This window comes from Rhinolophus hipposideros (genome assembly GCF_964194185.1).
Source record: "Rhinolophus hipposideros genome assembly, chromosome: 21".
NCBI classification, from domain to species: domain Eukaryota; kingdom Metazoa; phylum Chordata; class Mammalia; order Chiroptera; family Rhinolophidae; genus Rhinolophus; species Rhinolophus hipposideros.
This window is the reverse complement of record NC_138067.1, coordinates 29,633,572-29,656,523: the sequence shown is the minus strand read 5'-3', so window position 1 is coordinate 29,656,523 and position 22,952 is coordinate 29,633,572. Positions and strand designations below refer to the sequence as shown.

The 22,952-nt window shown below is 43.6% G+C and overlaps 1 protein-coding gene across 4 annotated transcripts; it reads left to right on the top strand.

The window, feature by feature from the left end:
* Positions 1-60: 60 nt before the first annotated feature.
* On the top strand, positions 61-21,349 carry HSDL1 (hydroxysteroid dehydrogenase like 1). 4 transcript variants are annotated; one of them, XM_081031366.1, is made up of 7 exons: positions 62-164; positions 577-713; positions 2,054-2,101; positions 11,455-11,680; positions 12,360-12,805; positions 13,016-13,243; positions 18,591-21,349. In XM_081031366.1, exons 4-7 carry the CDS (start codon positions 11,461-11,463, stop codon positions 18,687-18,689), a joined length of 993 nt encoding a protein of 330 aa, XP_080887492.1. In that variant the 5' UTR covers positions 62-164; positions 577-713; positions 2,054-2,101; positions 11,455-11,460; the 3' UTR covers positions 18,690-21,349. The 4 variants fall into 4 exon arrangements, with proteins under 4 accessions (XP_080887491.1, XP_080887490.1, XP_080887492.1 ...); XM_081031365.1 differs by lacking the exon at positions 577-713 and having other exon boundaries at positions 61-164; XM_081031364.1 differs by lacking the exons at positions 577-713; positions 2,054-2,101 and having other exon boundaries at positions 61-164.
* The last annotated feature ends 1,603 nt before the right edge of the window (positions 21,350-22,952 follow it).

The following is a 22,952-nucleotide window of genomic DNA, read 5'->3' as shown; positions in this document are numbered from 1 at the left end:
TCCGCCCGTCCGGATGCAGGAGGGCGGGCCTTACAACGGCTCCGCCTCCGGCGCGTGCGCGGGTCACGTGGGGGTGCGGCCCGCGGCAGCGGCGGCGGCGGCGACGGGGGCGGCAGACGCACCGGTCCGGCGGGAGCAGCTCCGAGACTGCGTTGCTTTTGCAGGTACCGTGCTCCCAGCGTCCGGCCCCGGGCCCCAGGCCCGCCTGGTCCTCCTCGTTCCCCTGGGCGCGCCCTTCTCGCTGTGCCCCACCACGCCCCCCCGGACCAGTGCCCCTTCGCGCCATCGGGACACTGACCCCTTCGTTGCTCCCTTCCCTCGGACACCCACCCCAACACCTCTCCCTTTAGACCCGTGTCCCCAACCCCGGAGCGCTCTCCCCTAATTCCATCCCTGCGTTGCATCCCAGAGGACTCTCTTCTGGGCCTGTCTCCTCCCCCAGGACCCGGCAGATCCGGGGCCCCACCCACCGCGAGTGCCAGGTCCCCGTCCCCCCAGACCCTTAACCGGGGTGCTCCCTACAGCGCTCTGAAAATCCCTCCCTTTGTCCATGCTTCTTTATTCTCATTTCCTAAGGACTTGGTACGAGTGGAATTTGTTGTCGTCTTTTGTTCCGAATTAGAAGTAATTTAGAATAAAGGAGCGCTTGAAGAAAGGGCACCGCCAGTTCCCGAAGCGGCCGTCGTTTGCTCGGGCTTGCTGGGCCCTGCCAGGTGCTGGAGGGGAACGGCTCTGGAGACCAGTGTGGCTGCTCCTCTTCAAAGGAACGTGCAGCCCAGACACTTGAGCAAAGCAAACCCTGAGACCCTCTCCGAGATGCCGGCGGGATGCCCGCGGGGGAAGAGGGGCGGAGGCAGGGGGCGCACTTTGGGGCCCCCATCCCGGGTTCTGGACTTGAATAGACCTTGAAATGAATTCCCACCGGCCGCTTCTTTGCTGTGGGGTCCGTGTATGTCACTTTGCCTTTATAAGCCTCAGCTTTCCTATCTGTAAACTGGGGATGATTATAATTCTGCGTCATAAGGTTGAGGCGAGAATAAGTGAGGCGATAGGAATAAAGCACTTAAGGGTCTTTTGCATAAAGCCAGCTCTCAGTTTTACCCCTGACCACCACAGAGAACTGATGGCTGATATTGAGCACTGAATTATAGTGGCTCCTGGCTAAGATTTGTTGAGCACTTACTTACATCCCAGGCACTGTTCTTAAGTGCTCTATGTGTCTGATCTCACTTCTCATTATAATCTTAGGTAGGAGCTATTGTCTCATGTTTAGAGGTAAAGTAACCTCATCTTCACCCAAGACACACAACTCTTACATGGGGATTCTGGATTTGAACCCAGGAAGGCTCTTCAGAGTCTGTGTTTTTAATTACTATAGTAATAGTCCAGGGGCATGGCATTTTTTTAGTTGATTTTTTAAAAAATTGAGATAAAATTTACAGAAAATTCACATTTTAGCCATTTAAAAATATACTTTTCATAGCAGTATATTCGCAGTGTACAGCCCTCACCACTATTTAATTCCAGAACATTCTCATTCCAAAAAGAAATCACATTAGCAGTTCACTACGCATTTCCCACTCCCCCTGTCCCCTGGCAACTATAATCTACTTTCTGTCTCTGCGGATTTGCCTTTTCTGGACATTTCATATCATTGGAATCATGATATTTGGCATCATGATTTTGTATCTGGCTTCTTTCACTCAGCGTAATGTTTACAAGATTTGTCGCATGTACCCATGTAGCATGTATCCATACTTCATTCTTTTTATTGCTGAATAATATTCCATTATGTTGACAGACCACATTTTGTTTATCCATTCATCTGTCGGTCGACATTTGGGTCTTTTCCACTTTTTAGATGTTGTGAATACTGCTTCTATGAACATGGCTATACAAATTTTTGTGTGAGCGTGAGTTTTCAGTTATCTTGGGTATACACACCTAGGAGTAGATGTTATTAATATCTTAATTTCTACTACACAAATGGAGACATGAAACAGGAGTACTGGATCCTGGATGAGTAATCCCATGTTCTGCTCTTTCCACTCAGGTTCCCATGGATTCAGTTTAGTGGCTTATTATAAATTGGCAAAGGAAGGTAAGGAAAATCCAAAAAGTCATGATACACCAATAATAACTTTGTCAAAGTGCTGACGCGAAGTTTGAGAAGCTTCTTAAGCTTTTTATCCTCAAGAGTGAAATTTGAGCTTTGAATGCAAAGCAGTATTTGCTTCTATTTATTAAATAAATATTGTATCCACCGCACCCCGCCAGGTCCTGAGGAGGAATATTATAGGTGGAGGAAGCCCAGCCTCACAGCTTCACAAAGCTGCAGGAGGATTAAAGACGTAAATCTGAGAAGCAAAACTGTAAAAATTTGCAGACAATAACATAGAAAAACATCTTTATAAGGCAGGATTTCTGAAATAAAACATAAGCACAAACCATACAGGAAAAGACTGACAAATTGGACTCCATTAAAATGAAGACATTCAGGTCATTGAAAGCACTGAAGACGAAACATACAGAGAACTAGTATCCAGCATATAGAAAAAAATTCTTATAATTCTGAAAGAAAAAGACAACACAATAGAGGAAAATAAGGCAAAAATAGGAATAGGCATTTTATAGATGGGAAAACACAGCACATATCAGAAGAATGCCAGTCAACCTTATTAGTCATCAGGAAATGCATATTAAAACCATAATGACATCCCATTTCACAACACCCTGTGGGCAGAAGGTGAACTGTTGGACATTGCCAGCCATTGCGAAATAGGCAGTGTGAACTCACACTCACTGTTGGTGGGCATGCCAATGGGTTCAGCCACTTGGGCAGTGTCTGCTTGAATGCATGGATGCCTTGTGGCCACACGGTGTGACTCAGGCGTATTCCTCTGAGGAACTCTCATACATGTGCCCAGATGTGCGTAAGAATGTTCATGGCATCACTGATCAAAGCTGTAAAATAAAAACCAACAAAACAACCCAAATGCCCGTCAGCAATAGAAGGGATATATGAATATGGTGTACTCGTACCATGAAATAATGTACAGCAGTGAAAGTGTGACCTACCGCTATAGGAGCACAGATGAGTCTCAAAAACAATATTGAGTGAAAGAAACAAGTCACCAAAGAATACATGCAGTACGATTCCTTTATATAAGGTTCACAAACAGGCAAAACTGAATACTATTAGGTATTTCAGAATCCATGCTGGGGTAATACCTAGTACAGCTATTAAAAAAAAATAAAGGCAAAGGAATAATTCTGTCAGAATTTAGGCAGGTGGTTGCCCCAGGGTGGTGGAAGGGGATATGATCAGGGAAGAAGTGGATGGGGTTTCTAAGATGGGTTTTGTTTGTGAAGTAGGGTGGCTGCGTGGGTGTTTTGTTTTATTATTCTTTGAACGGTGCATAATAGGTTTTACAACTTCCACATGTATTTTTCTTTTCTTTTTTTAATTACAGAAAAGTTAGTTTTAGGTGACATTTCCTGTCCTCAAGAGGCCTGGTGCTTTACTTGGGGAACCAAGATAGAGAACCAATTAGACACTTAAGTAGAATGCAGAGCAGTTTGGTAAGTGCCACGTTGGGTAAGAGAGAGAGAGGGGAACTCAGAGGTGGGGGTTGGTGCTATGACCTAGGAGAGAAAAGGAAGAGGTATGTGGGCCTCCAGTTTGTCCCCAGGGCCTGGTGTGTCATCAGTGCCTCTCAGTGAGTGCTGGGATTGAATGGAAGAGAAGGAACGGGACTTGAGCTGCTCTTAGTAGGATTTGAGATTGGATTTGAGTACTGACAGCAAGGCAGATTTAAACTGTGTGAAAGAAGTAAGATTCCTGTGGGGGGGGAAATGTTAATGAAAATGAAGTCCACAGCCCTGGAGCCTTCCTGAAAAGTTGGACAGTACCAGCTTTTGATGAGGATGGTGAGGACCACCTCAGGTCTATCCCAGCTATGAGAGATCCTAGAAACCAGAGGCTTTCTTGTTCCTGCATACACTTGAAGGTTTTGGTTTAAGGGATGTTGCAGGATTTGCAGCTTGTCTCTTTACGGTCCTAGAAACTAGACTGGCAGATTGTCCATCCGTCCATCCATCCTAATTTGCCAATTTGTTCTCTTACAGTTCTGGAGGTCAGAAGTCTGAAATTGTCTCCCTGGGCTAAAGTCAAGGTGTCAGTAAGGATATGTCACCTTGGAGGCTCCAGAGGAGAATTTGTTTCCTTGCTTTTGCCATATTCTAGAGATGCCTGCATTCCTTAAACTGTGACCCCCTCTCTCCATCTTCAAATCTAGCAGCCTTGCGTCTTTAAGTATCTCCCCTCCCCCCTCTAACCTCTGCTTCTTGGTCTCATCTTCTCTGACTCTGACCCTTCTGCCTCCCTTTCATAAAAATGCATGTGATCACATTAGACCCATCCTAGATAATTCAGGATAATTTCCCCATCTTAAAATCTTTAATCAACCCACAAAGTCCACTTTGCTACAAAGGTAACATATTTACAAGGTTTGAGGACTAAGGGGTGGACATCTTGGAGACGACCACACTACCTTTCGTTTGGTGGTGCTTTGTTTTCTTCCCGTGATACTTGCTTTATTTTCTCTGAAAACATTTTTGCCAATCTGTCTTGGATTCTTTTACCATCCATTTGGATAGCTCGGTGGTGTCTATGTTTCACCCAAGACACTTTTCCCAGAACTCTTGGTTCTTGAAGGTTTTAGATAAGCATGCAGTGGAGCCGGACCCACCGTATCTCTGAGGTCTGCCTGTATTAGATTCAGGTGCCCTTGTCACCGCTGAATTGAGTCATCTCAGTTGTAGGTCAGGGCAGTGTTATAGGCCATAGCAGTTGTGCTTTGAGGAAGTGACTTTGCTCCTTGCAGTTTTGACCATAATTTTCCCATGATATTTTTATAGTTGTAATGTTACCTTTAAGGTTGTTTCCCGGAGGTTTTTTTCATTTTAAGAGGGTTTTTTTTTGAGCAGTTTTAGGTTTATGATAAAAATGAGACGAAGGTACCGAGATCTCCCATAGGCTCCTTCTCCCACACCTGCAGAGCCTCCCCCACTGTCAGCGCACATCACTACCAGAATGGTACCTTTTTTTTTCTACCAAGGATGAACCTGGATTGACACAGCATCTCCCAAAGGCCATAGTTTACCTAAGAAACTTTTTTTTCTTAATTGGGGAATAGTGGGGAACAGTGTGTTTCTCCAGGGCCCATCAGCTCCAAGTCATTGTCCTTCAATCTAACTGTGGAGGGCGCAGCTCAGCTCCAAGTCCAGTCTCCGTTTTTAGTCTTTAGGTGCAGGGGGCACAGCCCACCATCCCATGCGGGAATTGAACTGGCAACCTTGTTGTTGAGAGCTCACACTCTAACCAACTGAGCTGTCCAGCCTCCCCTCTGGCAGCTCATTGTCTTCAATCTAGTTGTGGAGGGCGCAGCTCAGTTCCATGTCCAGTTGCCATTTTCCATCTTTAGCTGCAGGGGGCGCAGCCCACCATCCCATGCGGGAATTGAACCGGCAACCTTGTTGTTGCGAACTTGTGCTCTAAGCAATTGAGCCATCCGGCTGCCCCCTGGAAGCTCAGCGGCAGCTTGTTATCTTCAATCTAGTGGAGGGCACAGCTCACTGGCCCACGTGGGAATCGGACCAGTATCCCTGTTCAGAGCTCGCGTTCTAACCAACTGAGCCATCTGACCGCCCCACCTAAGAGACTTTTAAGTGTTTGATGAATTCGCCCTGATGGGTATGGCCTTATCAAAGTAGAAGATGCTTAACAGACAGCAGGGAGTTGTTTTCTTCCTGCACCTGTTTCTCTTGTTTTGATAGTATTTTCTGTAGAGGCAAGACAACAAAGATTTATAATAACTTTTATAGGAAGGTTGTACAGGAACCAGAATTGTACTGTGTTTTATTGTTGCTTTTTAAATAATGGATTTCTCTAAGTTTTAGACTAATACCTATCGACAGAGAAATTAACAAGTCAAACAAGTCAAACCCTTAAAGCAAGTTAAATGCAGCGCGATATCTATACATATCTTGGTTGGCTCCTAGACTTAAATGCGTAGTAAACGCCTTTAAAACTCTGTTTCCATGAGCTTTCCTGGAATTTAGTGGCTTTGGAGGGGGTCCTGATTTCTTCTTTCATTAGAAATGATTTTCCATCTTGTACTTTAGGGTGGAGAAGAGGATTGAGCGGAGGAAAGGAATTGACAATTTCCTGTTATTTTTCATTTATGGTCCCATCGAGGTATGAACAAATGTGTGGAAATGGTGTGTCTGAGGATCAGCAAGCATTCAATCATAAAGCCATGTGTTCTTAGTCCGGCCTTGCTTCAGCCCCATCTGGACCGACCAGGATTCAGGACTCCTCACATTCTGCCTGCACTACTGCAGCCCCACCTTCCACAACAAACCCCAAAGCTTCCTCCTTTGGCCTAAGGGACTTACTGAGAGTGAGGCCCGAGCTTCCATTTGGCCTAAAGGTGTGTCACGATCTATCTGGCCTCCCCTCCACCCCCTTTCCGTCCTTAGGTGCCCATCCTGTGCTGTAAGCACACTGAAGTTGTCTCTGTTTCCTGGCAGGCCGGACCGTTCACGGACCGGGCAGGCTGGGCCTTGCCTCCTCTCCGCCCAGAACGGTCTTACACCTTCGTCAGCAGCGCCCTCACCACATTACATTGAATTGCTCTATTCATCTTTCAGTGCTCTCTGTGTCCACGGGGCGGCAGAGGCTCTTGGCTTAACTCGGAAAGGGTCCTCAGCGTCCGACCCAGAGTTTTCTGCATTGCTGTTGTTTTCATAGTTTGAATGTCCTCGTAGACTTTCCTACAGACAAGTGACCATGCATGTTTAGGCTTCTTGGCTATATTGTCTATTATTCATAAATAAGTTGGTGTTTGAATTTGTCAGTCTTCTGTGAGTTTGGTTGATGTGAGTCAAATCTCTCCCACTGGAATTGCATCTGGGGAATGATCAAGTTGCCTTTCTGTACCTCAAGGCTGAATGCCTTCAGCCCTCTGACTTTCTGTGACTTTTAAAAAATATAGCAGTGATAATACATGTTTAAGGTACTTGTGGTGGAATTGTATGTTAAAATATGGTAATGGTATTCCCCCCAACAATATGGTGAAGGGGAATTGAGTGAGTAGAGTCAAGAAGCGGGGCCAACTTGGGGGTGAAGGCCCTGGACACCACTGTTCTCAACTCACCCCTGAAGTCAGTGTGTCTCCTGCTGGAGCTGAGCAGGAGGTCCCTGGTGGGTTTTGCCATGACGTTTTTCTTTCTATAAAGAATCAAAGGACTTTGGTGGTCCCCTCTGGAATGGGGAACAAGATGATTTGTGGAGACTGAGAGCTAGACAGGAAAAGCAGCCTGGGAGCTGAGCAGACACTGGGTAGTACAGTTTAATGCAACAAACATCTGTTGAGCTCCTGCTCTATGCCAGGGGTTGTGGAAGGTGCTGGAGAAACAGAGGAGTCAGATTGGGCCTCAGCCCTAGAGAACTCAGCCTCGTGGGTGGGACTGGGTCAAAAACAGAACAGTTATAACACAGTGTCTAGGGTGGAAGGAGAGGGAAAAGGTGTACCAGAGTTTCTTTTCATTTCCTCATTCTTGCAGCACCTGCCCCACTCACAGGCTAGAATGGGCTGTTCAAGATACCGCAGGACACTTCCTCCCCGCCACCTCTGCCAGCTGATCAGACAAGTGCTGGATACCTGAGCTCAAGGGCTAGTGAGAATCTCTGCCAGGAATTTGGAATAGAGATGCCAGGTGGCTGCAGGAGTGTGGAAGTTCAAGTGCTCTTCAGGTAGAGTGCAGGAAGGTGGTTTGCAGAGGGAAAGATGAGGCCCAGGGGAAAGCCCAGGAGGACACCAGGGGGAAAGGATGGTTGTGTCTGCCTCTCCTCCCTGGCCAGCTTCTTCCTGTGCGTGTGTCCTGAGCTCCCCATGTCTGTGCAGAGCACCATCTCGCTCTAAGCTATTTGAACAGGTTTTGTCCCATTTGATGAAATGTTCCTGAAGCAAAAAGGTGCAGGAAAAGGGGCCCATTTCCGCTGAGCCTTTCACCAGACAGACGCTGTTGTTCCCTTCCTTATTCTGGGATGAGGAAATGCTTTGCTGCCTATATACAGAGGGTGCCAAAAAAAAGTATACACATTTTAAGAAAGGAAAACTGTATTAAAATTGTAATACTCAATATATACCAGTAACAAAAGATGCATACAAGTCACGTTTGACTTCTGCAATTACTAGAGGTGCTCAAAGTGGTACCATCAGCGTCCAGACACTTCTGATTACGGTGACCTACTGCTTGAGCAACGTTGACCAAAGTGTCTACTTGTATACAGTTTTTGGCACCCTCCCTCTCCCCCGTATATAGGAATTCATGGCATAAGAATTTTTGTGTTTTCTTCAAATTTTCAAAAACTTTTATCTCAGTTTCATATCAAGTTTTCCCAGCTGAGCTACGAGGACAAAGGAAAGGAATTTATTTTGTGTTGGTTTTTGTTTACAGATTGGCCTTAAGAGAGGTAGAACAGCATATTCCTGAAGACCAAGAGACAAAGTAAGAGGAAACCGTGACAGTTAATGACTAGAGTAGAAAGATTGTTTATAGATCCTTTATAGTCAGGCATCTTTTGCTAAGAGTTTTTTCCTTCACAAATATTCAAATTCTTGAAAAAAATGGTCTGGGGTGGGGGGTGGAAGTTGAGTTTCCCATTAGTATGAGGTCATTCCATGAGGCATATCAGACCGCCTGTTTAGCTGGAACCTCTTTTTAGACACTTTATGCAGTTAACTTTCCCACAGGTGTTGCTTTGGCTACAACCCATTAGATCTTGATGTGTGGTATTTAATTTTTCATTGAAAACATTGTTTTAACATCTTAGATAAACATGCACCTGTTATTTAGAAGAGTATATTCAATATTGCAAGTGTGTAGTTTTTTTGTCATAGTTTTGTTATTTCTACTTTTATTACACTTTGTTTGAAAAGTACTAGTGCATGCAAGTGATTATTTTTTGCATTTACTTTCTCATGGCCTAGTCTTTGATTAATTATGACAAAAGGCACGTGTATACTTTAAAACATAATTTCAGGATCTCCCAATTTCAGATGGCTTAACATGGACTTTCAGTTTTTATATTCTTTCTGATACGAAGTTAATGTTTTGGTCGTTTCTTTGGGAATCTGGCAGCTAATACTATTCAGGGGCTGTAACCGTTGTGAACGCTGATACAATGCAGGTCAGGGGCATATCCAGTCAGCTGCCTGCCTCAGCAGGGACTTAATTATATATCGAGACGGCAGAGCAGGAGACCCTTGAAAGGGGGTGGGATGTCATTCCCTCTTCTCTAGTGTGGGTAAGCTTGGAGAGGCATTCATGCACAGCAGAAAAAGAATGAACAGTTTTGAGACAAATGATCCTAACTTTGAATGATTTGGGAGCAGACAAGGAGTGTGATTGCCTGTTGTCTGGCAGATGGGTCAGGAAAAGAAAGGCATCTCCAGTCCAAACTTTGTTGATCTTGGTACTTCATACTTTAGGAAATCTTAGTCCTTGGAGTCCATGAGGGAAAATTACCCCAAAAGAGCATTTAATTGTATTTATCAAGTATTTGGTTTGTGCAGCTAATAAAGTTTATAATATTTTCTTTCCATAATCAATCTTGACATTCTTATTTAGGAGGTAAGTTTCTGTGAACAGAACCACAGTATATAGCATTTTACCCATAGGAAATAAGGTGGCCCAACTTCAGTCATTTTCTATATTGTCATTAGAGAAAAACATTCTTTAACTTACTTAATGCCACATCAACTTAATTAGTAATAGGGTAGCAATATACAACTTTCTGTTTGATGAGAGAGTATATATCCTTATTGGGGGGCATTTAAGAATCCTACTGCCTATCCATTACTTCGGTTTTCTATCATATTTCTTTTGTATGTTTTGTTTTTAATTTGGACTATGCATTCATATGTATATATATAGTCAACACATATATTCATATATTCAACAGTTTTGATTATTTTATGTGCCTTTTATCACAATATGGTGTCATTTTTATATAAACATTCCATTTGTGGTTAATTTATTTTCTCCTGTTTATTTCATTTTTCGCTCTGCAGCTTAGTTGAGCTTATTTTGTAGCCGAGTGGGAGGAAATTCACTCATTCTTCCTTAAGCTTATGTCAATTTTTGCTGCTATTGTTGGGTGTTTTCTTAGTTTCATGATGTCCCCCTTGCCCCCCACCATTTTAATGGGATTTCTATAACAGGGTCTAATCCCAGAAGTTTTATATACATATATTTCGGCTTACCATCGGTTTTCTTTTATATAATAAATGCTGTGTCTTTGTGTTTGTGTAAATCTGATCTCCCTGTAGTTTAATTGTAGTCTGTTCTGGTCCTGTTTGGTACTTTGTCCCCCTCATCGGTAGTGCACAGTTGGGTCAGTGGCTCCCCAGGTCCCATCTAGGATGAAGTTCGTCATCCGTGGCCATGCCCGGCCCTTGTCTACTCTTCAGGGTTGTCTCTGATTGCCTGCCTGCACCAGTTCACATGGCATTGAAAATGATTCTGTTACATGTCTGTCTCTTCTCCATACAGTAATTTAATTCACCTTTGAATCCTTAGCATCTGTCACAGTACATGAACATAGTAGGTGCTTTGTAAATTCTTCCTGTGTGGATACTTACAAGAGTTGTATTGGACTTTCCTTTCCTCAAACATAAAGGGACAAAGATCATAACGGTGTACAAATTAAGCTAGTAGGATGGAGGAGCGCCTACTCCATTGTCATTTGAGAAAACCATTTCTTTTAAGTTTGTAGAGTATGTCTTTTCTAATACCCATTTGTGTATACTATTTATGTGTAATGTGTGCTTAATTTATGTGAAAGGTTATTAAAGCTTAGCTTTGTCTCAAATGGACTGTAAGCCCTTTGTGGCCAAGGTCAGGTCTTAATATATTACTTCTATTTCTTCTACTTTGTCTCTACCTGGGTAGTAGGCCCTCTGCACTTGCTGATTATGAATAAAAGAAAGAAACAAACATCCTTCTCAGCAGTTAGATGAATTAAAAAGTCTGTGCCTGTCATTACACTGGGCTAGGAGGTTTTTTTTAGGGCACAGCGCATGCTGTGTTTATCTTTGTATCCACAACATGCAGCACAGCGCCTGCATTTTAGTAGGAATTTGGTATCTCTTGGTAGCTGTCAACACAACTAATCTCCTTGGAAGAAAAGAACTTTATAAACTACAAATGCTAGTGAGATCATAAATTGCCTGGATCCACGGGCTACCTGCATTGGAACTGTTACTGTTGTCGGAATGCAAAATTGTTAAGCTCTGATGTCCTCAGATGTCTTTCTTCACTCAGACTATGTGCGTTCCTTTACGTTACTAAACAAAGCACACCTGTCTTTCCCCTTCCCTGCAGGCTGCCATGGCTGCTGTTGACAGCTTCTACCTCTTGTACAGGGAAATCGCCAGGTCGTGCAATTGCTACGTGGAAGCTCTAGCCTTGGTTGGGGCCTGGTATACGGCCAGAAAAAGCATCACTGTTATCTGTGACTTTTATAGCCTCATCAGGCTGCACTTTGTCCCTCGCCTGGTGAGCAGAGCAGATCTGATCAAGCAGTATGGAAGATGGGCAGTTGTGAGTGGTAAGACATGAGATTTCAATTCTTGCCTAATTTAAAATGGAAATGATGGTTCCTGTTTAAGTTGTGTTTTAAGTTGGATGCATGATTCTAGGCGTCACTGAATTTAATGGGATGTTTTCGTGGGAACTTGCTGATAATAAAAACATATTCTGTTATGATTGTGTTCCCATTTCCTTACTGCCCCCATCTTGGAAGAATTTTCCTGTGGTTTTTATCCTTATTCTGCCCTCTCCTGTTCCCGGTCATGTTCCAGCTCCACCTTCCTACACCTTTGCCTTTTTGCTGTGTTTTGAAATTGTCCTGATGGACTCCCTTCACTTTCAGAAATGCTTTCCTTATTTTAAATGTCATTTTAATTTGTCATTGTTGCCCAGGAAAGTACCTCCTGGCACTCATTCAAGCCAGAGAAATAAGTTTGGAAACAGCTTCCTACTGTGTCTCACAGTCAACTTGGTGAATATGAAACAGCTCTTCCTGTCCCCGTCAGGGTGTCTGGGAGAGCGTTTGACTGGCATGTATCTTACGCTGTTGTGCTTGACTGACCAGTATTAGAGCTCGCTTGACTGTAGTATGATTCTTTCTCTGATGAAAGCAGGAATGGGAAATGGGGTATTTAAAGTTCAATTTTGAAGATCTCACCACGAAAAGAGCATGCTCACTTTTCCTGGTTGTACTGTAGGTGCAACAGATGGGATTGGAAGAGCCTATGCAGAAGAGTTAGCGAGCCGTGGTCTCAATATCATCCTGATTAGTCGGAACCAAGAGAAGTTACAGATGGTTGCTAAACACATCGCTGACACCTACAAAGTGGAGACCGATGTCATAGTGGCGGACTTCAGCAGCGGCCGTGAGATCTACCACCCAATTCGAGAAGCCTTGAAAGACAAAGACATTGGCATCTTGGTAAATAATGTGGGCGTGTTTTATCCCTACCCCCAGTATTTTACTCAGGTCTCCGAGGACAAACTCTGGGACATCATAAATGTCAACATTGCTGCGGCTAGTTTGATGGTCCACATAGTGTTACCGGGGATGGTGGAGAGAAAGAAAGGCGCTGTCGTCACTATCTCTTCCGGCTCCTGTTGCAAACCAACGCCCCAGCTGGCTGCCTTCTCCGCTTCCAAGGTAATGTGTTCTTGGTTGAAAATGAAATCATGATGCGATAGGACATTTATTACCATAGTTTGGTCCCATTTGTGGAGCTCTTTGTCAGCAACTCATGTTTGCTAATGCTGTGTTCTTTCCTGAAATGATAATAAGCAAGCCTTTTGTCTCCTGAATTTTCTTCCAAGTTCCGGAAAATTAAATGTCTTTTCCCCTGCTCCATTTTAACAGGCTTACTTAGACCACTTCAGCAGAGCATTGCAGTATGAATATGCTTCCAAAGGAATCTTTGTACAGAGTCTAATCCCGTTCTACGTGGCTACCAACATGACCGCACCTGGCAGCTTTCTGCACAAGTGCCCGTGGTTGGTACCTTCGCCAAAAGTATATGCACATCATGCTGTTTCTACGCTTGGCATTTCAAAAAGGACCACAGGATACTGGTCCCATTCGATCCAGGTAACAGTATGCGCTCAGCTCTTGTAATAATTAGCTTAATGCACCCTAAACCTTTCTAAATGACACATGGGAATCTGACTGAAGCCTAATGCTGAAAGATGAGAATTGCAAATTCTGATTCTTAAACCTGACACTCTTAGTGGTTCTGGTTAAGTCACTGAATTCTTTTTTGTGGGCTTATTATTTTAAGAGCATTCTACTTGACACCTGAGAGATAAAATATGCTTTTATAATATTAGCAGATAGTAATAGTATAAAATTACTAAGGATTTATAGGGGAATTTCAAAAGAGATTCTAGTAATGCTTAAGGGGGTACCTCTAAGTTAACAAGGTAATCCCAAAACACAAAACCACAGAATAGGTCTATATTTCATGTACCCATTATGTCAGATGATATGTCAGTATATTCTTAGACGTATTTGTTCAAGAATCACAGCTTTTTCTTTTTTACGTTTATTGTTCAGGCATGACAAAGTTTGGGTCTTTAGTATTTTAAAGAGCAACTTTGTTACATATTTGAAAATTTCGTTGTAAGTATTACATAGAGAACTCATAATGATTTGTTATAATACAGTTGTGTTTCTTTATCTGGCATAGTAATTAGATAAGCCCTAGTTTAGACGTCTTTTTTCTTTAATATGTGGAGTTTTCTTAAATTACCAAACAGATATTTTTGAGACTCTGTGTATAAAGATTGTTAAATTTACTTTTACTGAATAAATAGATAGGTAAATCAACAGTGAACTTTTACTTTTATCAAAAGGTTTGGCTAAAAGTTTCTTTAATAAGAAGCAGTTTTATTTAGGTGGTTATTTCCAGGTCTTTTATTACTGGAGAAAAGCAGAGAAACCTAAAATAGTTTTAGAAGCCACTGACCATGAAGTTCCCTGAGAAGTGAAGATATAATGAGGACGGGGTTTAGATGCAGCAAATATTTTGACTGCAGTTATAAGACACCAACTTTTTAATTACAATTAAACTTTGTTCACATTGATGAACGTTTCTTGAAAATGTGTATTTTTCTGCCAAAAATTCTGTTAAGCTAATTTAATTCCTAGAATACTTTTCTATACAAAGCTATTAAAACTTTCCATTTTTTTCTATTTTCATTTTTATTTTACTCAAATTATTTTTAGCATCATCAGTATTTTTTCAATTTTACAACAAGATTTGACTTATTTATAGCTTTTGCCCATAGCAGATTTCTCTGATAGCTTTTGCCATTGCGACCTTTATTTTGTAATCATTGTATCTTCTGAATGTAGTTTACTCAGATTGCAAAGATCTAAATTTTGTTAAAATTTTAATCCTCTGTCAATCTTCAGCTAATAAGAAATTTACTGTATGAGCTTTGACATGTCAACATATTGTGTAAAGCTTTGTTTTGTGGTGTTTATTTTGGTTAGTTTTCTACATTATGAGTTAAATAAGAATATTAGACTGTTTTTATTTCTTAACGAGAAAGGTGATAGATTGAACATGAGTGGTGGAAGGAAAGGAAGCAACAAGACATTCTCAAGTGTTGGGCTTTAAAACCTGGTGGTTCCATTGACTCAAATAGGTAGCATGGGAGGAAGAGACCAAGTTTTGGAGAAACATTAAGCGTTTTACACGTGCTGGATTTGAATGTTCTGGGAAATTGTTAAGAGAAGTAGAGTGGGCAGCTGCATAGGTGGAACCTCAGATGAGAGGTTTATACGGATGTAAAGGCTTACTGGTCATCAGTGTTTAGCTGGATGAGAAGATGTGGGGTAGGTGACATTCATCTAAGGAGAGTGTGTAGAGAGACAAGGCAGCTTGGTCAGAGACTCAAGGAACTCCCACATTCCAGGGGATGGTGGACTGCGAAGGGCAGTCAGCAGGATCAGTAGGAGAGGAGGAGAGTGGAACACAGGCGCCAAGGGGAGACATGCTTTTCAGGTGGAGGAGGGAACAGCCATCAGTGTCACGTGATGTCATCTGTCCCAAATCATAAAGACCAACACATGTGTGTTGGGTTTAGATTCTTGGAACTCCTCGGTGACCTTGATGAAAGCAGTTTTTAGAGGCATTTTAGGGAGCAGCTGGATTGCAGTGAGTAGATGTGTGTGGAGAAGAGGGGGACATGCTCAAGAAGTAAGGCTGTGCAGGTGTTGGTGGATGGATTAGGTCGAAGGAAGGAAGTTCTGCTTGTTAGTTAATTTATGCAAGTTAGCAGAGACTCGACGGTAACTTAATGCTGAAGGGAAAAGGTAGGTGTCAAAGAAAAGCTGAAAGACAGGAGAAAGAAGGCATGGTTCCAGGAAGCTGGGGTGATAGGACTGATAGCACAGGTAGAGGGGCAGTGGTGTGGACTTAGGAAACAACTAGAAAGCGACAGAGGCGAGAGGAAAGGCTGGGAGCCCACGTGCAAGCGGCGGCACTCCTGTCTGATAGCTCCTATGCGCTTGGGTCATCTCACTGACGGTGAGGCGGACGGTGTTCGAGGCTTGAGCGTGGGGGAGCTCTGAAATAATAACTGTGAAGAAGGGAGAGTGAGGTGCCCGGGGAAACACCAGTGGATCACTGAGCAGAGAGGAGGCCCGAGTGATGATGGGGACTCAGAATTGATGGTGGCTGCAGTCTCTGCGGCTTTTCCTCAGCAGGATTCAGCACTTTTCGTATGTAGGAGTTACCTTTCTTGAAGCCACTTCAAAGATGGCATCTAAGGTAGTTTCCCCACATTTTACTGGGCACATTTCTAAATTTGTATGAAAAGAAGTTAGGGAGCAGGTTTCCTCACTCTTGACCCGTGCCTCAGCCTTCCTTACACATGTCTGCCAAATAGCAGTTCTCAGCAGGAGCAGTGTCAGAGTGACTCACAACCATAACTTCTTTGCTTTCTCCACAACGATTCATACAATTTAACAGTTACATCTTTATGTATTATGCTAGCTGTCTTAATAAAGATTTGCAAGCAAAAAATAGGAAAAAAGAGATTTGGACTTAAAAAACAGCTAGAAAGGAGTGAAATGTATTTGCTTTAATTTTAACTAGGTGTCAGTATTGATTTGGGAGCATTTCTTATCATTTTCAGAAGTGGCATCAGGCAATATTAAATTGTCAGCTTCAGAACACACAGTAAGTTTGACGGAAAAAGAAGAGCCTTTCTGTTGTAGCTTTCTATTTCTGATACTTGACATAAGGGCCAGAAACACGCTGCTATGTGTTTGGTTGAAAAAACAATTAACTTGAAAACTTGACCAATAAATCTCTTGCTTATGAATATGGAGACTGTGCTCCAGGTGATAGGATCCGTAGAGAAATCTTTGGGGAATGGGGAGCAGAGTGGGAGAATCTGAGCTCTCGGATTGGCTTGAACTCTTTTCTGAATTCCTACCTACTTTTGATGTATTTGTTCACACATATTCTGTGTCTGTGTGTTGCTATTGGAAAGAGAAAACGTGGCTTTGGCGAGAGGTGGAGCTTGGAGGAAACGAAAGGCCCTGGGACTGCATATTGCAGTGTAGGGGAGGGCCCAGGGGGGCAGGCTGACAACTGTGTGCGAGATGAAAGCCCTTCTGTCAGTTTTTGTTGCAGGGGAGGACCAGCTCCTTTCTTAGGCCTGGACAGACTGGTCGGGAGCCCTGAGCATGCGCAAAGCCTGCCAGAACCCGAAACCCACCCCTCCTCTCTTATCCACACACTCACGCTCACATCTCCTCACTTGGGGCACTCTCCTGCAGTTGCGAGTGCCCAGAGACTTGGCATTCCTTGCTTCTGTTGTTACCTACACAGGTCCAGGAGTCAGCCCCTGTAGTTTAGCTAGATACCCAGGGGATGAAAGTCTCTCCTCTCCCATTCGCTCTTTCCACCCTCCTGCTCAGGGTGCTGAAACCTCATTGGGATGAGGCAGACAGGGTGTCAGGGAAGCCTCCACGTGCGGCACCTGAGGAAACAGGCAGAGTTCACCTTGGTACTACTCCCCGTGCGTCATAACACAGTGGTCATGAAAAACAAACAGGTTTGCAGCTGCTCATTCTTTCTCCACTAAATCAGTAGCGAAAAAAAAAGGACTTTGAAGGGGGAACCAATAATGTCATCTGTGTCAGGTGCACCTGTGTGTTTGAGCATGACGGTCCTTACAGGGTCCTCCTTAGGGATCATAAGCTGACTTTTATCGCCTTGGATTTAGAACCTTTTGCTTTAGGACAGCAGCTCCAAGGAGGGATATCCAGGTTTTGTGTTTTTTGGGTTTTTGTTTGTTTGTTTGTTTTTTTCTCCTCCATGAAATCCTGGTTCTTTAAAGAGGTCCACAGAGACCTTAGTTTTTTCCCCAGAAAGTTACCCATGACGCGAAGCCAGACACTGGGCTCCTGTCTCCCAGCTGGGAAGCGTGCTGTGAACAGTTTCAGTTCTGGGGCTGTCGTCCTGGTACTGCGACCCCTCCTCACTCAGTGTGGGCCCTTGGAGAGTAACCTGGGTCTGTTTCTTAAGGAGGAGGTGGGGTAACCTCTATTATTATACTTCTGTTCAAGGCTATAGTTTCAGCACTTTCCAGGGGCCTGTTCATCTCCCTTTCTTAACACACAAGGTGTTAGAACTTTCAGTGTAGCTTTCACTATACTGACAAATCTGGGTTCTAACAGATCTGTCAGTATTGCGTAGGATTTTCCCACCGCAGCACTACTGGTATTGGGGGTTGGATAATTGCTTGTTGTTTAGCCTGGCCCTGACCCCTACCCACTGGGGGCCAGTAGCACCACCACCCCAGTTGTGACAACCAGTAATATTTCTGGACATTGTCCATATGTCCATTGAGGGGCAAAACGGCCCTGGCTGAGAGCCCCTAGAGCAGAAGGATGTCAGCAGGACTCCCTGCCTGGATCCCCAAGTCGTCTTTATCATGTCTTAAGACAGTGAACCAGCGTCCTGGTGTTCTTGACTCAGTTCTCATTCAGCTGAGCTCCATTCAGCCCCTCAAACGCATTTTCTCATACAGTACTGAGCACGTGTGCATTTATCTGTTTCAACTGCCTTTTGTTCCTGAAATGATTTTGTAATTCTTAACCAAATGAACATACTATTAATATCATGTTAAGTAAAAATGGAATCATATTACTGCATAGAGGTCTATCCGGCCTCTTGAGAGAAAGGGGGTGGATGGGTGCTGATCATGTTTCTGTTCCTATTGAGTCTATAAGACCCCTAGCACGGGGTCTTATGCACAAGTAGGTGTGCAGTACAGCAGCGCCTAAGGGCTTATTCCTTTTTTGTGTTTAAAGTGATTGGTGATATATGTTGGATTAGATCATATGCTGATTTGTGCATTTCAGTGTCAGTGGCTTTGGGTTCTAACCTTATAACCTTTTTCTCTTTCATTTTTAGTTTCTTTTTGCACAGTATATGCCTGAATGGCTCTGGGTGTGGGGAGCAAATATTCTCAATCGTTCCTTACGTAAAGAGGCCTTATCCTGCAAAGCATGAAACTGGATGATGGTTTGGGAAGTTTTGCCAACTCACGGGAACCTGCAGTATTTTGACGTTTGGAAGAACACATCTAATTTATCTTCTGTATTTTCTTTCATTACTGGTTATTTAGCATACTGTTGACGCATCATTTGCAGATCAAACATACTTTCAGAGAATGCTGTGGAAAAACCTCTAGGGCCACGTGGGTGGCACAACATGAATAGTGACTGAGGTACAAGAACCGATAGAGGAAACCTAAATTTCGATTCTTTTTTTTTCCCTAAGCTGTTCAAAAGTTGGGTGATATATGTTGCTACAGCAATCTGACATTGAAGTATACTTATAACATGACTTGTCTCTTCTTACCAGATGTTGTTTTTTAAAGGAAATTATCTATTTCAGTAGATGGATCTTAGTATTGGTTTTCAAATGTTCATCAGGAAAGGCTATTTAAAAGTGTTATTTTATAAATAAGATTGCTGGTGTGATTAGCAGTAGAAATCTGTGTGTATTAATATTGTATAGCTCTAATTATTTGACTTTCTGTGTTAAGAAAATACTGTTCTTCGACTGATACTTCATTAGTGAATCATATGTGTATGTATGTTGTGTGTATCTGGGCAACTTTATCTACCTTTCAAAAAGATTTTTTTGTCAAGATGGCCTAACGTGGTATCTCACAGGGTACTAAAATTCTAGGTTGTCCTTTTTTGTACTAAACAAGCCTACCCAATTTTGTGCTATAGGTTTTCCATGTATAATATTACTTCAATATTCTGTGTTTTAAAAATCTATGGAATTAATGCATTCCTATATTTGGACGTGTAATGACTGACCCTCAGTCATATCTTGATTTATAATTATTGTGGCTAAGTAGTGATTTCTAAGCCTATGACCCATTTTATAACTGAATTTAGGCCTTTAGAGCTTGTTAATTTGGTTTTCATACACTTTTCCATGTAGTATTATTCCATTCCAGTAGCATTATTGGTGTGTAAACATCGAGTATTTATGGAATAGTAGTTAAAATAGGGACAACTTATGTGTGTGATGTAATGATTGTATCTGTTGAAATAAGTTATAAGCTCATTCTCGATTCTTGTAATTAATTTATATATTATAGTGAATACTTTTATTGGTGTGAAGATAATTGTGCACAACCCCCCATAGCCCATAATACGGGTTAGCATTGAAACCTACTTGGAAATGTTTTTGGTTCAGGGCCTGTAAAGGCAAACACCTTTGAGGACCACATACCTACCTAGCGCTCTGGCAGTTGTGAAGCACTATATGAGTATGGCAGTCTGTGCAATTTGAAAATTTGGAGTTCAATGGGACGCTGATGCAGAAACTAGTAAATAGATTGAAATCAGGACTTTTCTTGAATTGTTTTCTCCTGAGATGATGTTCCATCATGAGTAGGCTTAAGCATGCTTTTATGCTATACCCACAATTTTGCCAATGACATTGGCTCAGTGTTTCCCGATGTGACTTCAACTCAGTGCAGAAGCTCTTCCACTTAACTGATCAGGCCCTCGTCACATAAGAGGAAGACATTCAGATATGAAAACTGACACACTAGCAACACTACATAACACTGAAGGTTTTGAAGGAGTTAGCTTGGAAGCCTTTATTTGGTCACATTTGGCATTTTTCCTCATCCACCAATTAATTTATGGTCATTAAGACTAGAAAATAAATTGACTTCTTGCCACATTGACCTGAACTCTGATGTGTAATAAGAAGTAGTAACTTTATGTAAAAAAATACCATATTTATTTCTAAGGTGTTATGTAGTACAGCGATGTCTTATATTTATAGATTAGGTATTGAATCATTGTTACATGATGAGAATAAGTAAACCATGTCAGTGATGTTTTAAAATTCTCTACTTGGCAGGACGTATGTAAATAAGCTGATTGGTGCAGTTAGTGAAAGATCAAAACCAGGAATCTTCCGTACGGTTTGTCTTACATAAAATGTGTTTTCCCAGAGCTCATTTCAGAGTCATAGTTGGACCACTGTAGATGGGTTTCTTATTAAGAATGTGGAAAATAAGAACCTTTGAAACAATCTGTGAACTGAAAATTTAACAATGACAGCTGTTGCTTCTTTCTTTGGAAGAGCTTTTGCTCTGTGTGTTTGTAAATTCGTTGTCTGGAATGAAAGATACATTTCCTCCCATAGAAACAATTACTTAAAAATTAGAAAACTTTAATCTGTGAACACCGGCGGTAGTAATTCATTAAGAGCTGGTAATTCAGCAAGAAAATTGTATACAACCATGTCTTTTGAAAGTACTGAGTCGATTTCTTGATCTCATTCTCCTGATCATTGACTTTAGCAGTGAGATCACTGGCAGTTTTGCCACAAGCCATTTCCTTGAGTGTGAGGATGAAAGGTCGATTGTAGTGGATTTAAGAAAGAGTGGGAAATACAAGGGAGACAGCAAGGAGAGAGAGCTCTGCTGAGGAGTCTTTGTTTTGTTTTAACCTGTGACTTAAAGTCTTACCACATTTGGGAACCAGGGGGTTAGCTAGTGTCCTCCATCGTGACATTTTGTGCCCTCTGAAACCAAGTCCCGTCTCTCCATGTTTCTCTCTGTCTCAGTATTGGCTAGGCTGTTACTCTTTAAAATAACATTTAGTTTGAATAAAGATTTACCTTCCATGGTATTGTGAATGTTTTATTACACACATGAAGCATGGATTTAGGACGTTATTTTAGAACCTGGAGTGGTGGAATCTGTGGCTCTCAGCTTTTTCTTGGTAGATTTCCGAACCGTCTCTGTCTCATGTCCTGACTCCCTTCAGTGTGTAGGGTTCTCAGAAGCTGGCAGCCTTCTCCCCTTTCCCATTTTTTCGGCTTCACTGTCACATTACCGGGATATTTGCAATTCACTGGCCTATCTCAGTCCCTAATAATTGGGTTGTGTATTCAATGGCCTGGTGACTTAAAGGGGAGTTAAAAGAACCCTGGCCAAGCCCAGTTGACCCCAAATTGGAACAACACAGTTAAGATCCAGTACCTTAATGGCGGCAGCAGGGAGTGCTTAGCTCTGAGGCTTTCCCCATGGAATTCTCTCTCTGCAAGTTCCTAAGTGATACAATCTCAAAATGGGGGGTGGGAATGGGGGAGGAGAATGTAATCAGGTGTGGGTAGATCTAGACATAACCACCACCATTTATTGAATATGTATGCCTCAGGCCGTGTATGTGTAGGTTTGCTTTAACCCTCGTTCTATGACGTAGGTACTATTTCTTTTTTGGGGTGAGGACGGTGAGGTACAAAGAATTGGGTACAACTTGCCCAGGATCACAAGGCTAACAGGTGATTCTGCATTTATCCACCCTAGTAAGTCAGTTTTGTTAAATGGTAAAGTGAAATGCTGTGATTTTCTTTTTTTTGGTCACATCGGTACCATTCTGCATTATCCTGGTGCCGTGGGAAGTTCTAGTAGAAGCGGTTCTGTCCGTGTATTACACAGCACATCACTGTCCTTAGCGTAACCTAAGACGTGTTCTCGGTCCCCCAGTGGTGCCCAATGCCACGTGTGGCCGGCTCGGCACTCAGACAGAAAACAGCCTGTGGTCCTCACATCTCAGTCGCCCAGCTAGTTTGGGGCGGCACCCTTTTCAGAGTTGGACACATGGATCCTTACGTCTCCAAAAGGGCCGCCACTTGGCGGGCATTCGCGGCCCCGGCGAGGTGGGGAGCGGTCAGGGCTGCAGCGGACGGGCTGTGGCGCCGGGCTTTCTCCTGGCAGAACGGGCGTCAGACGGGTGACTGATGCAGCTGCCCGCGCCTCAGCTGCCACGTCGGGGAAATGGGGCGAGGTCTGCAGAGTGGGTGCCGCCCGAGCCTGGCCCTGCACAGGGACACCCAAAGGCCCCGGGAGGAGCGCGCTGGAGTACACGCTTCAGGCGTGTACACGCTTCAGCAAATGCCGGCCACGGGGGGCGTCAGTCAGCGTCCTCCTCCGGCGGACCTTGCCCGGCGCGGCCGCTGTCGGGCCCGCGCCCGTCCTCCAAGCTCCTGGCCCCCAAGCGCAGCGCAGCGCGGCGCATCCCACTCCCAGCCACTCCTACTGTACTTTCCCCTCGAGCCGCAGGACCGCTCTCCTCGGCCTCCCGCCCCCGCCCCCGCGCCGCAAATGTCGCGAGACCTCCGCCCGCCCGCCCGGCCTGGGCCCTGCGGCCCTCGGGGTCCAGAGCGCGCACGCAGGCCCCACGCAAGGCACGCACGGCCGGCGGGGCTGGCTCTTCCCGCTGCCGGGCT

Coding starts and splice junctions, on each gene's coding strand:
- HSDL1 (XM_081031364.1), top strand. CDS start 11,461: ATGGCTGCTGTTGACAGCTTCTACCTCTTGTACAGGGAAATCGCCAGG. Junction 11,681..12,359: donor AAGATGGGCAGTTGTGAGTG/GTAAGACATGAG, acceptor GTTGTACTGTAG/GTGCAACAGATGGGATTGGA. Junction 12,806..13,015: donor CTGCCTTCTCCGCTTCCAAG/GTAATGTGTTCT, acceptor CCATTTTAACAG/GCTTACTTAGACCACTTCAG.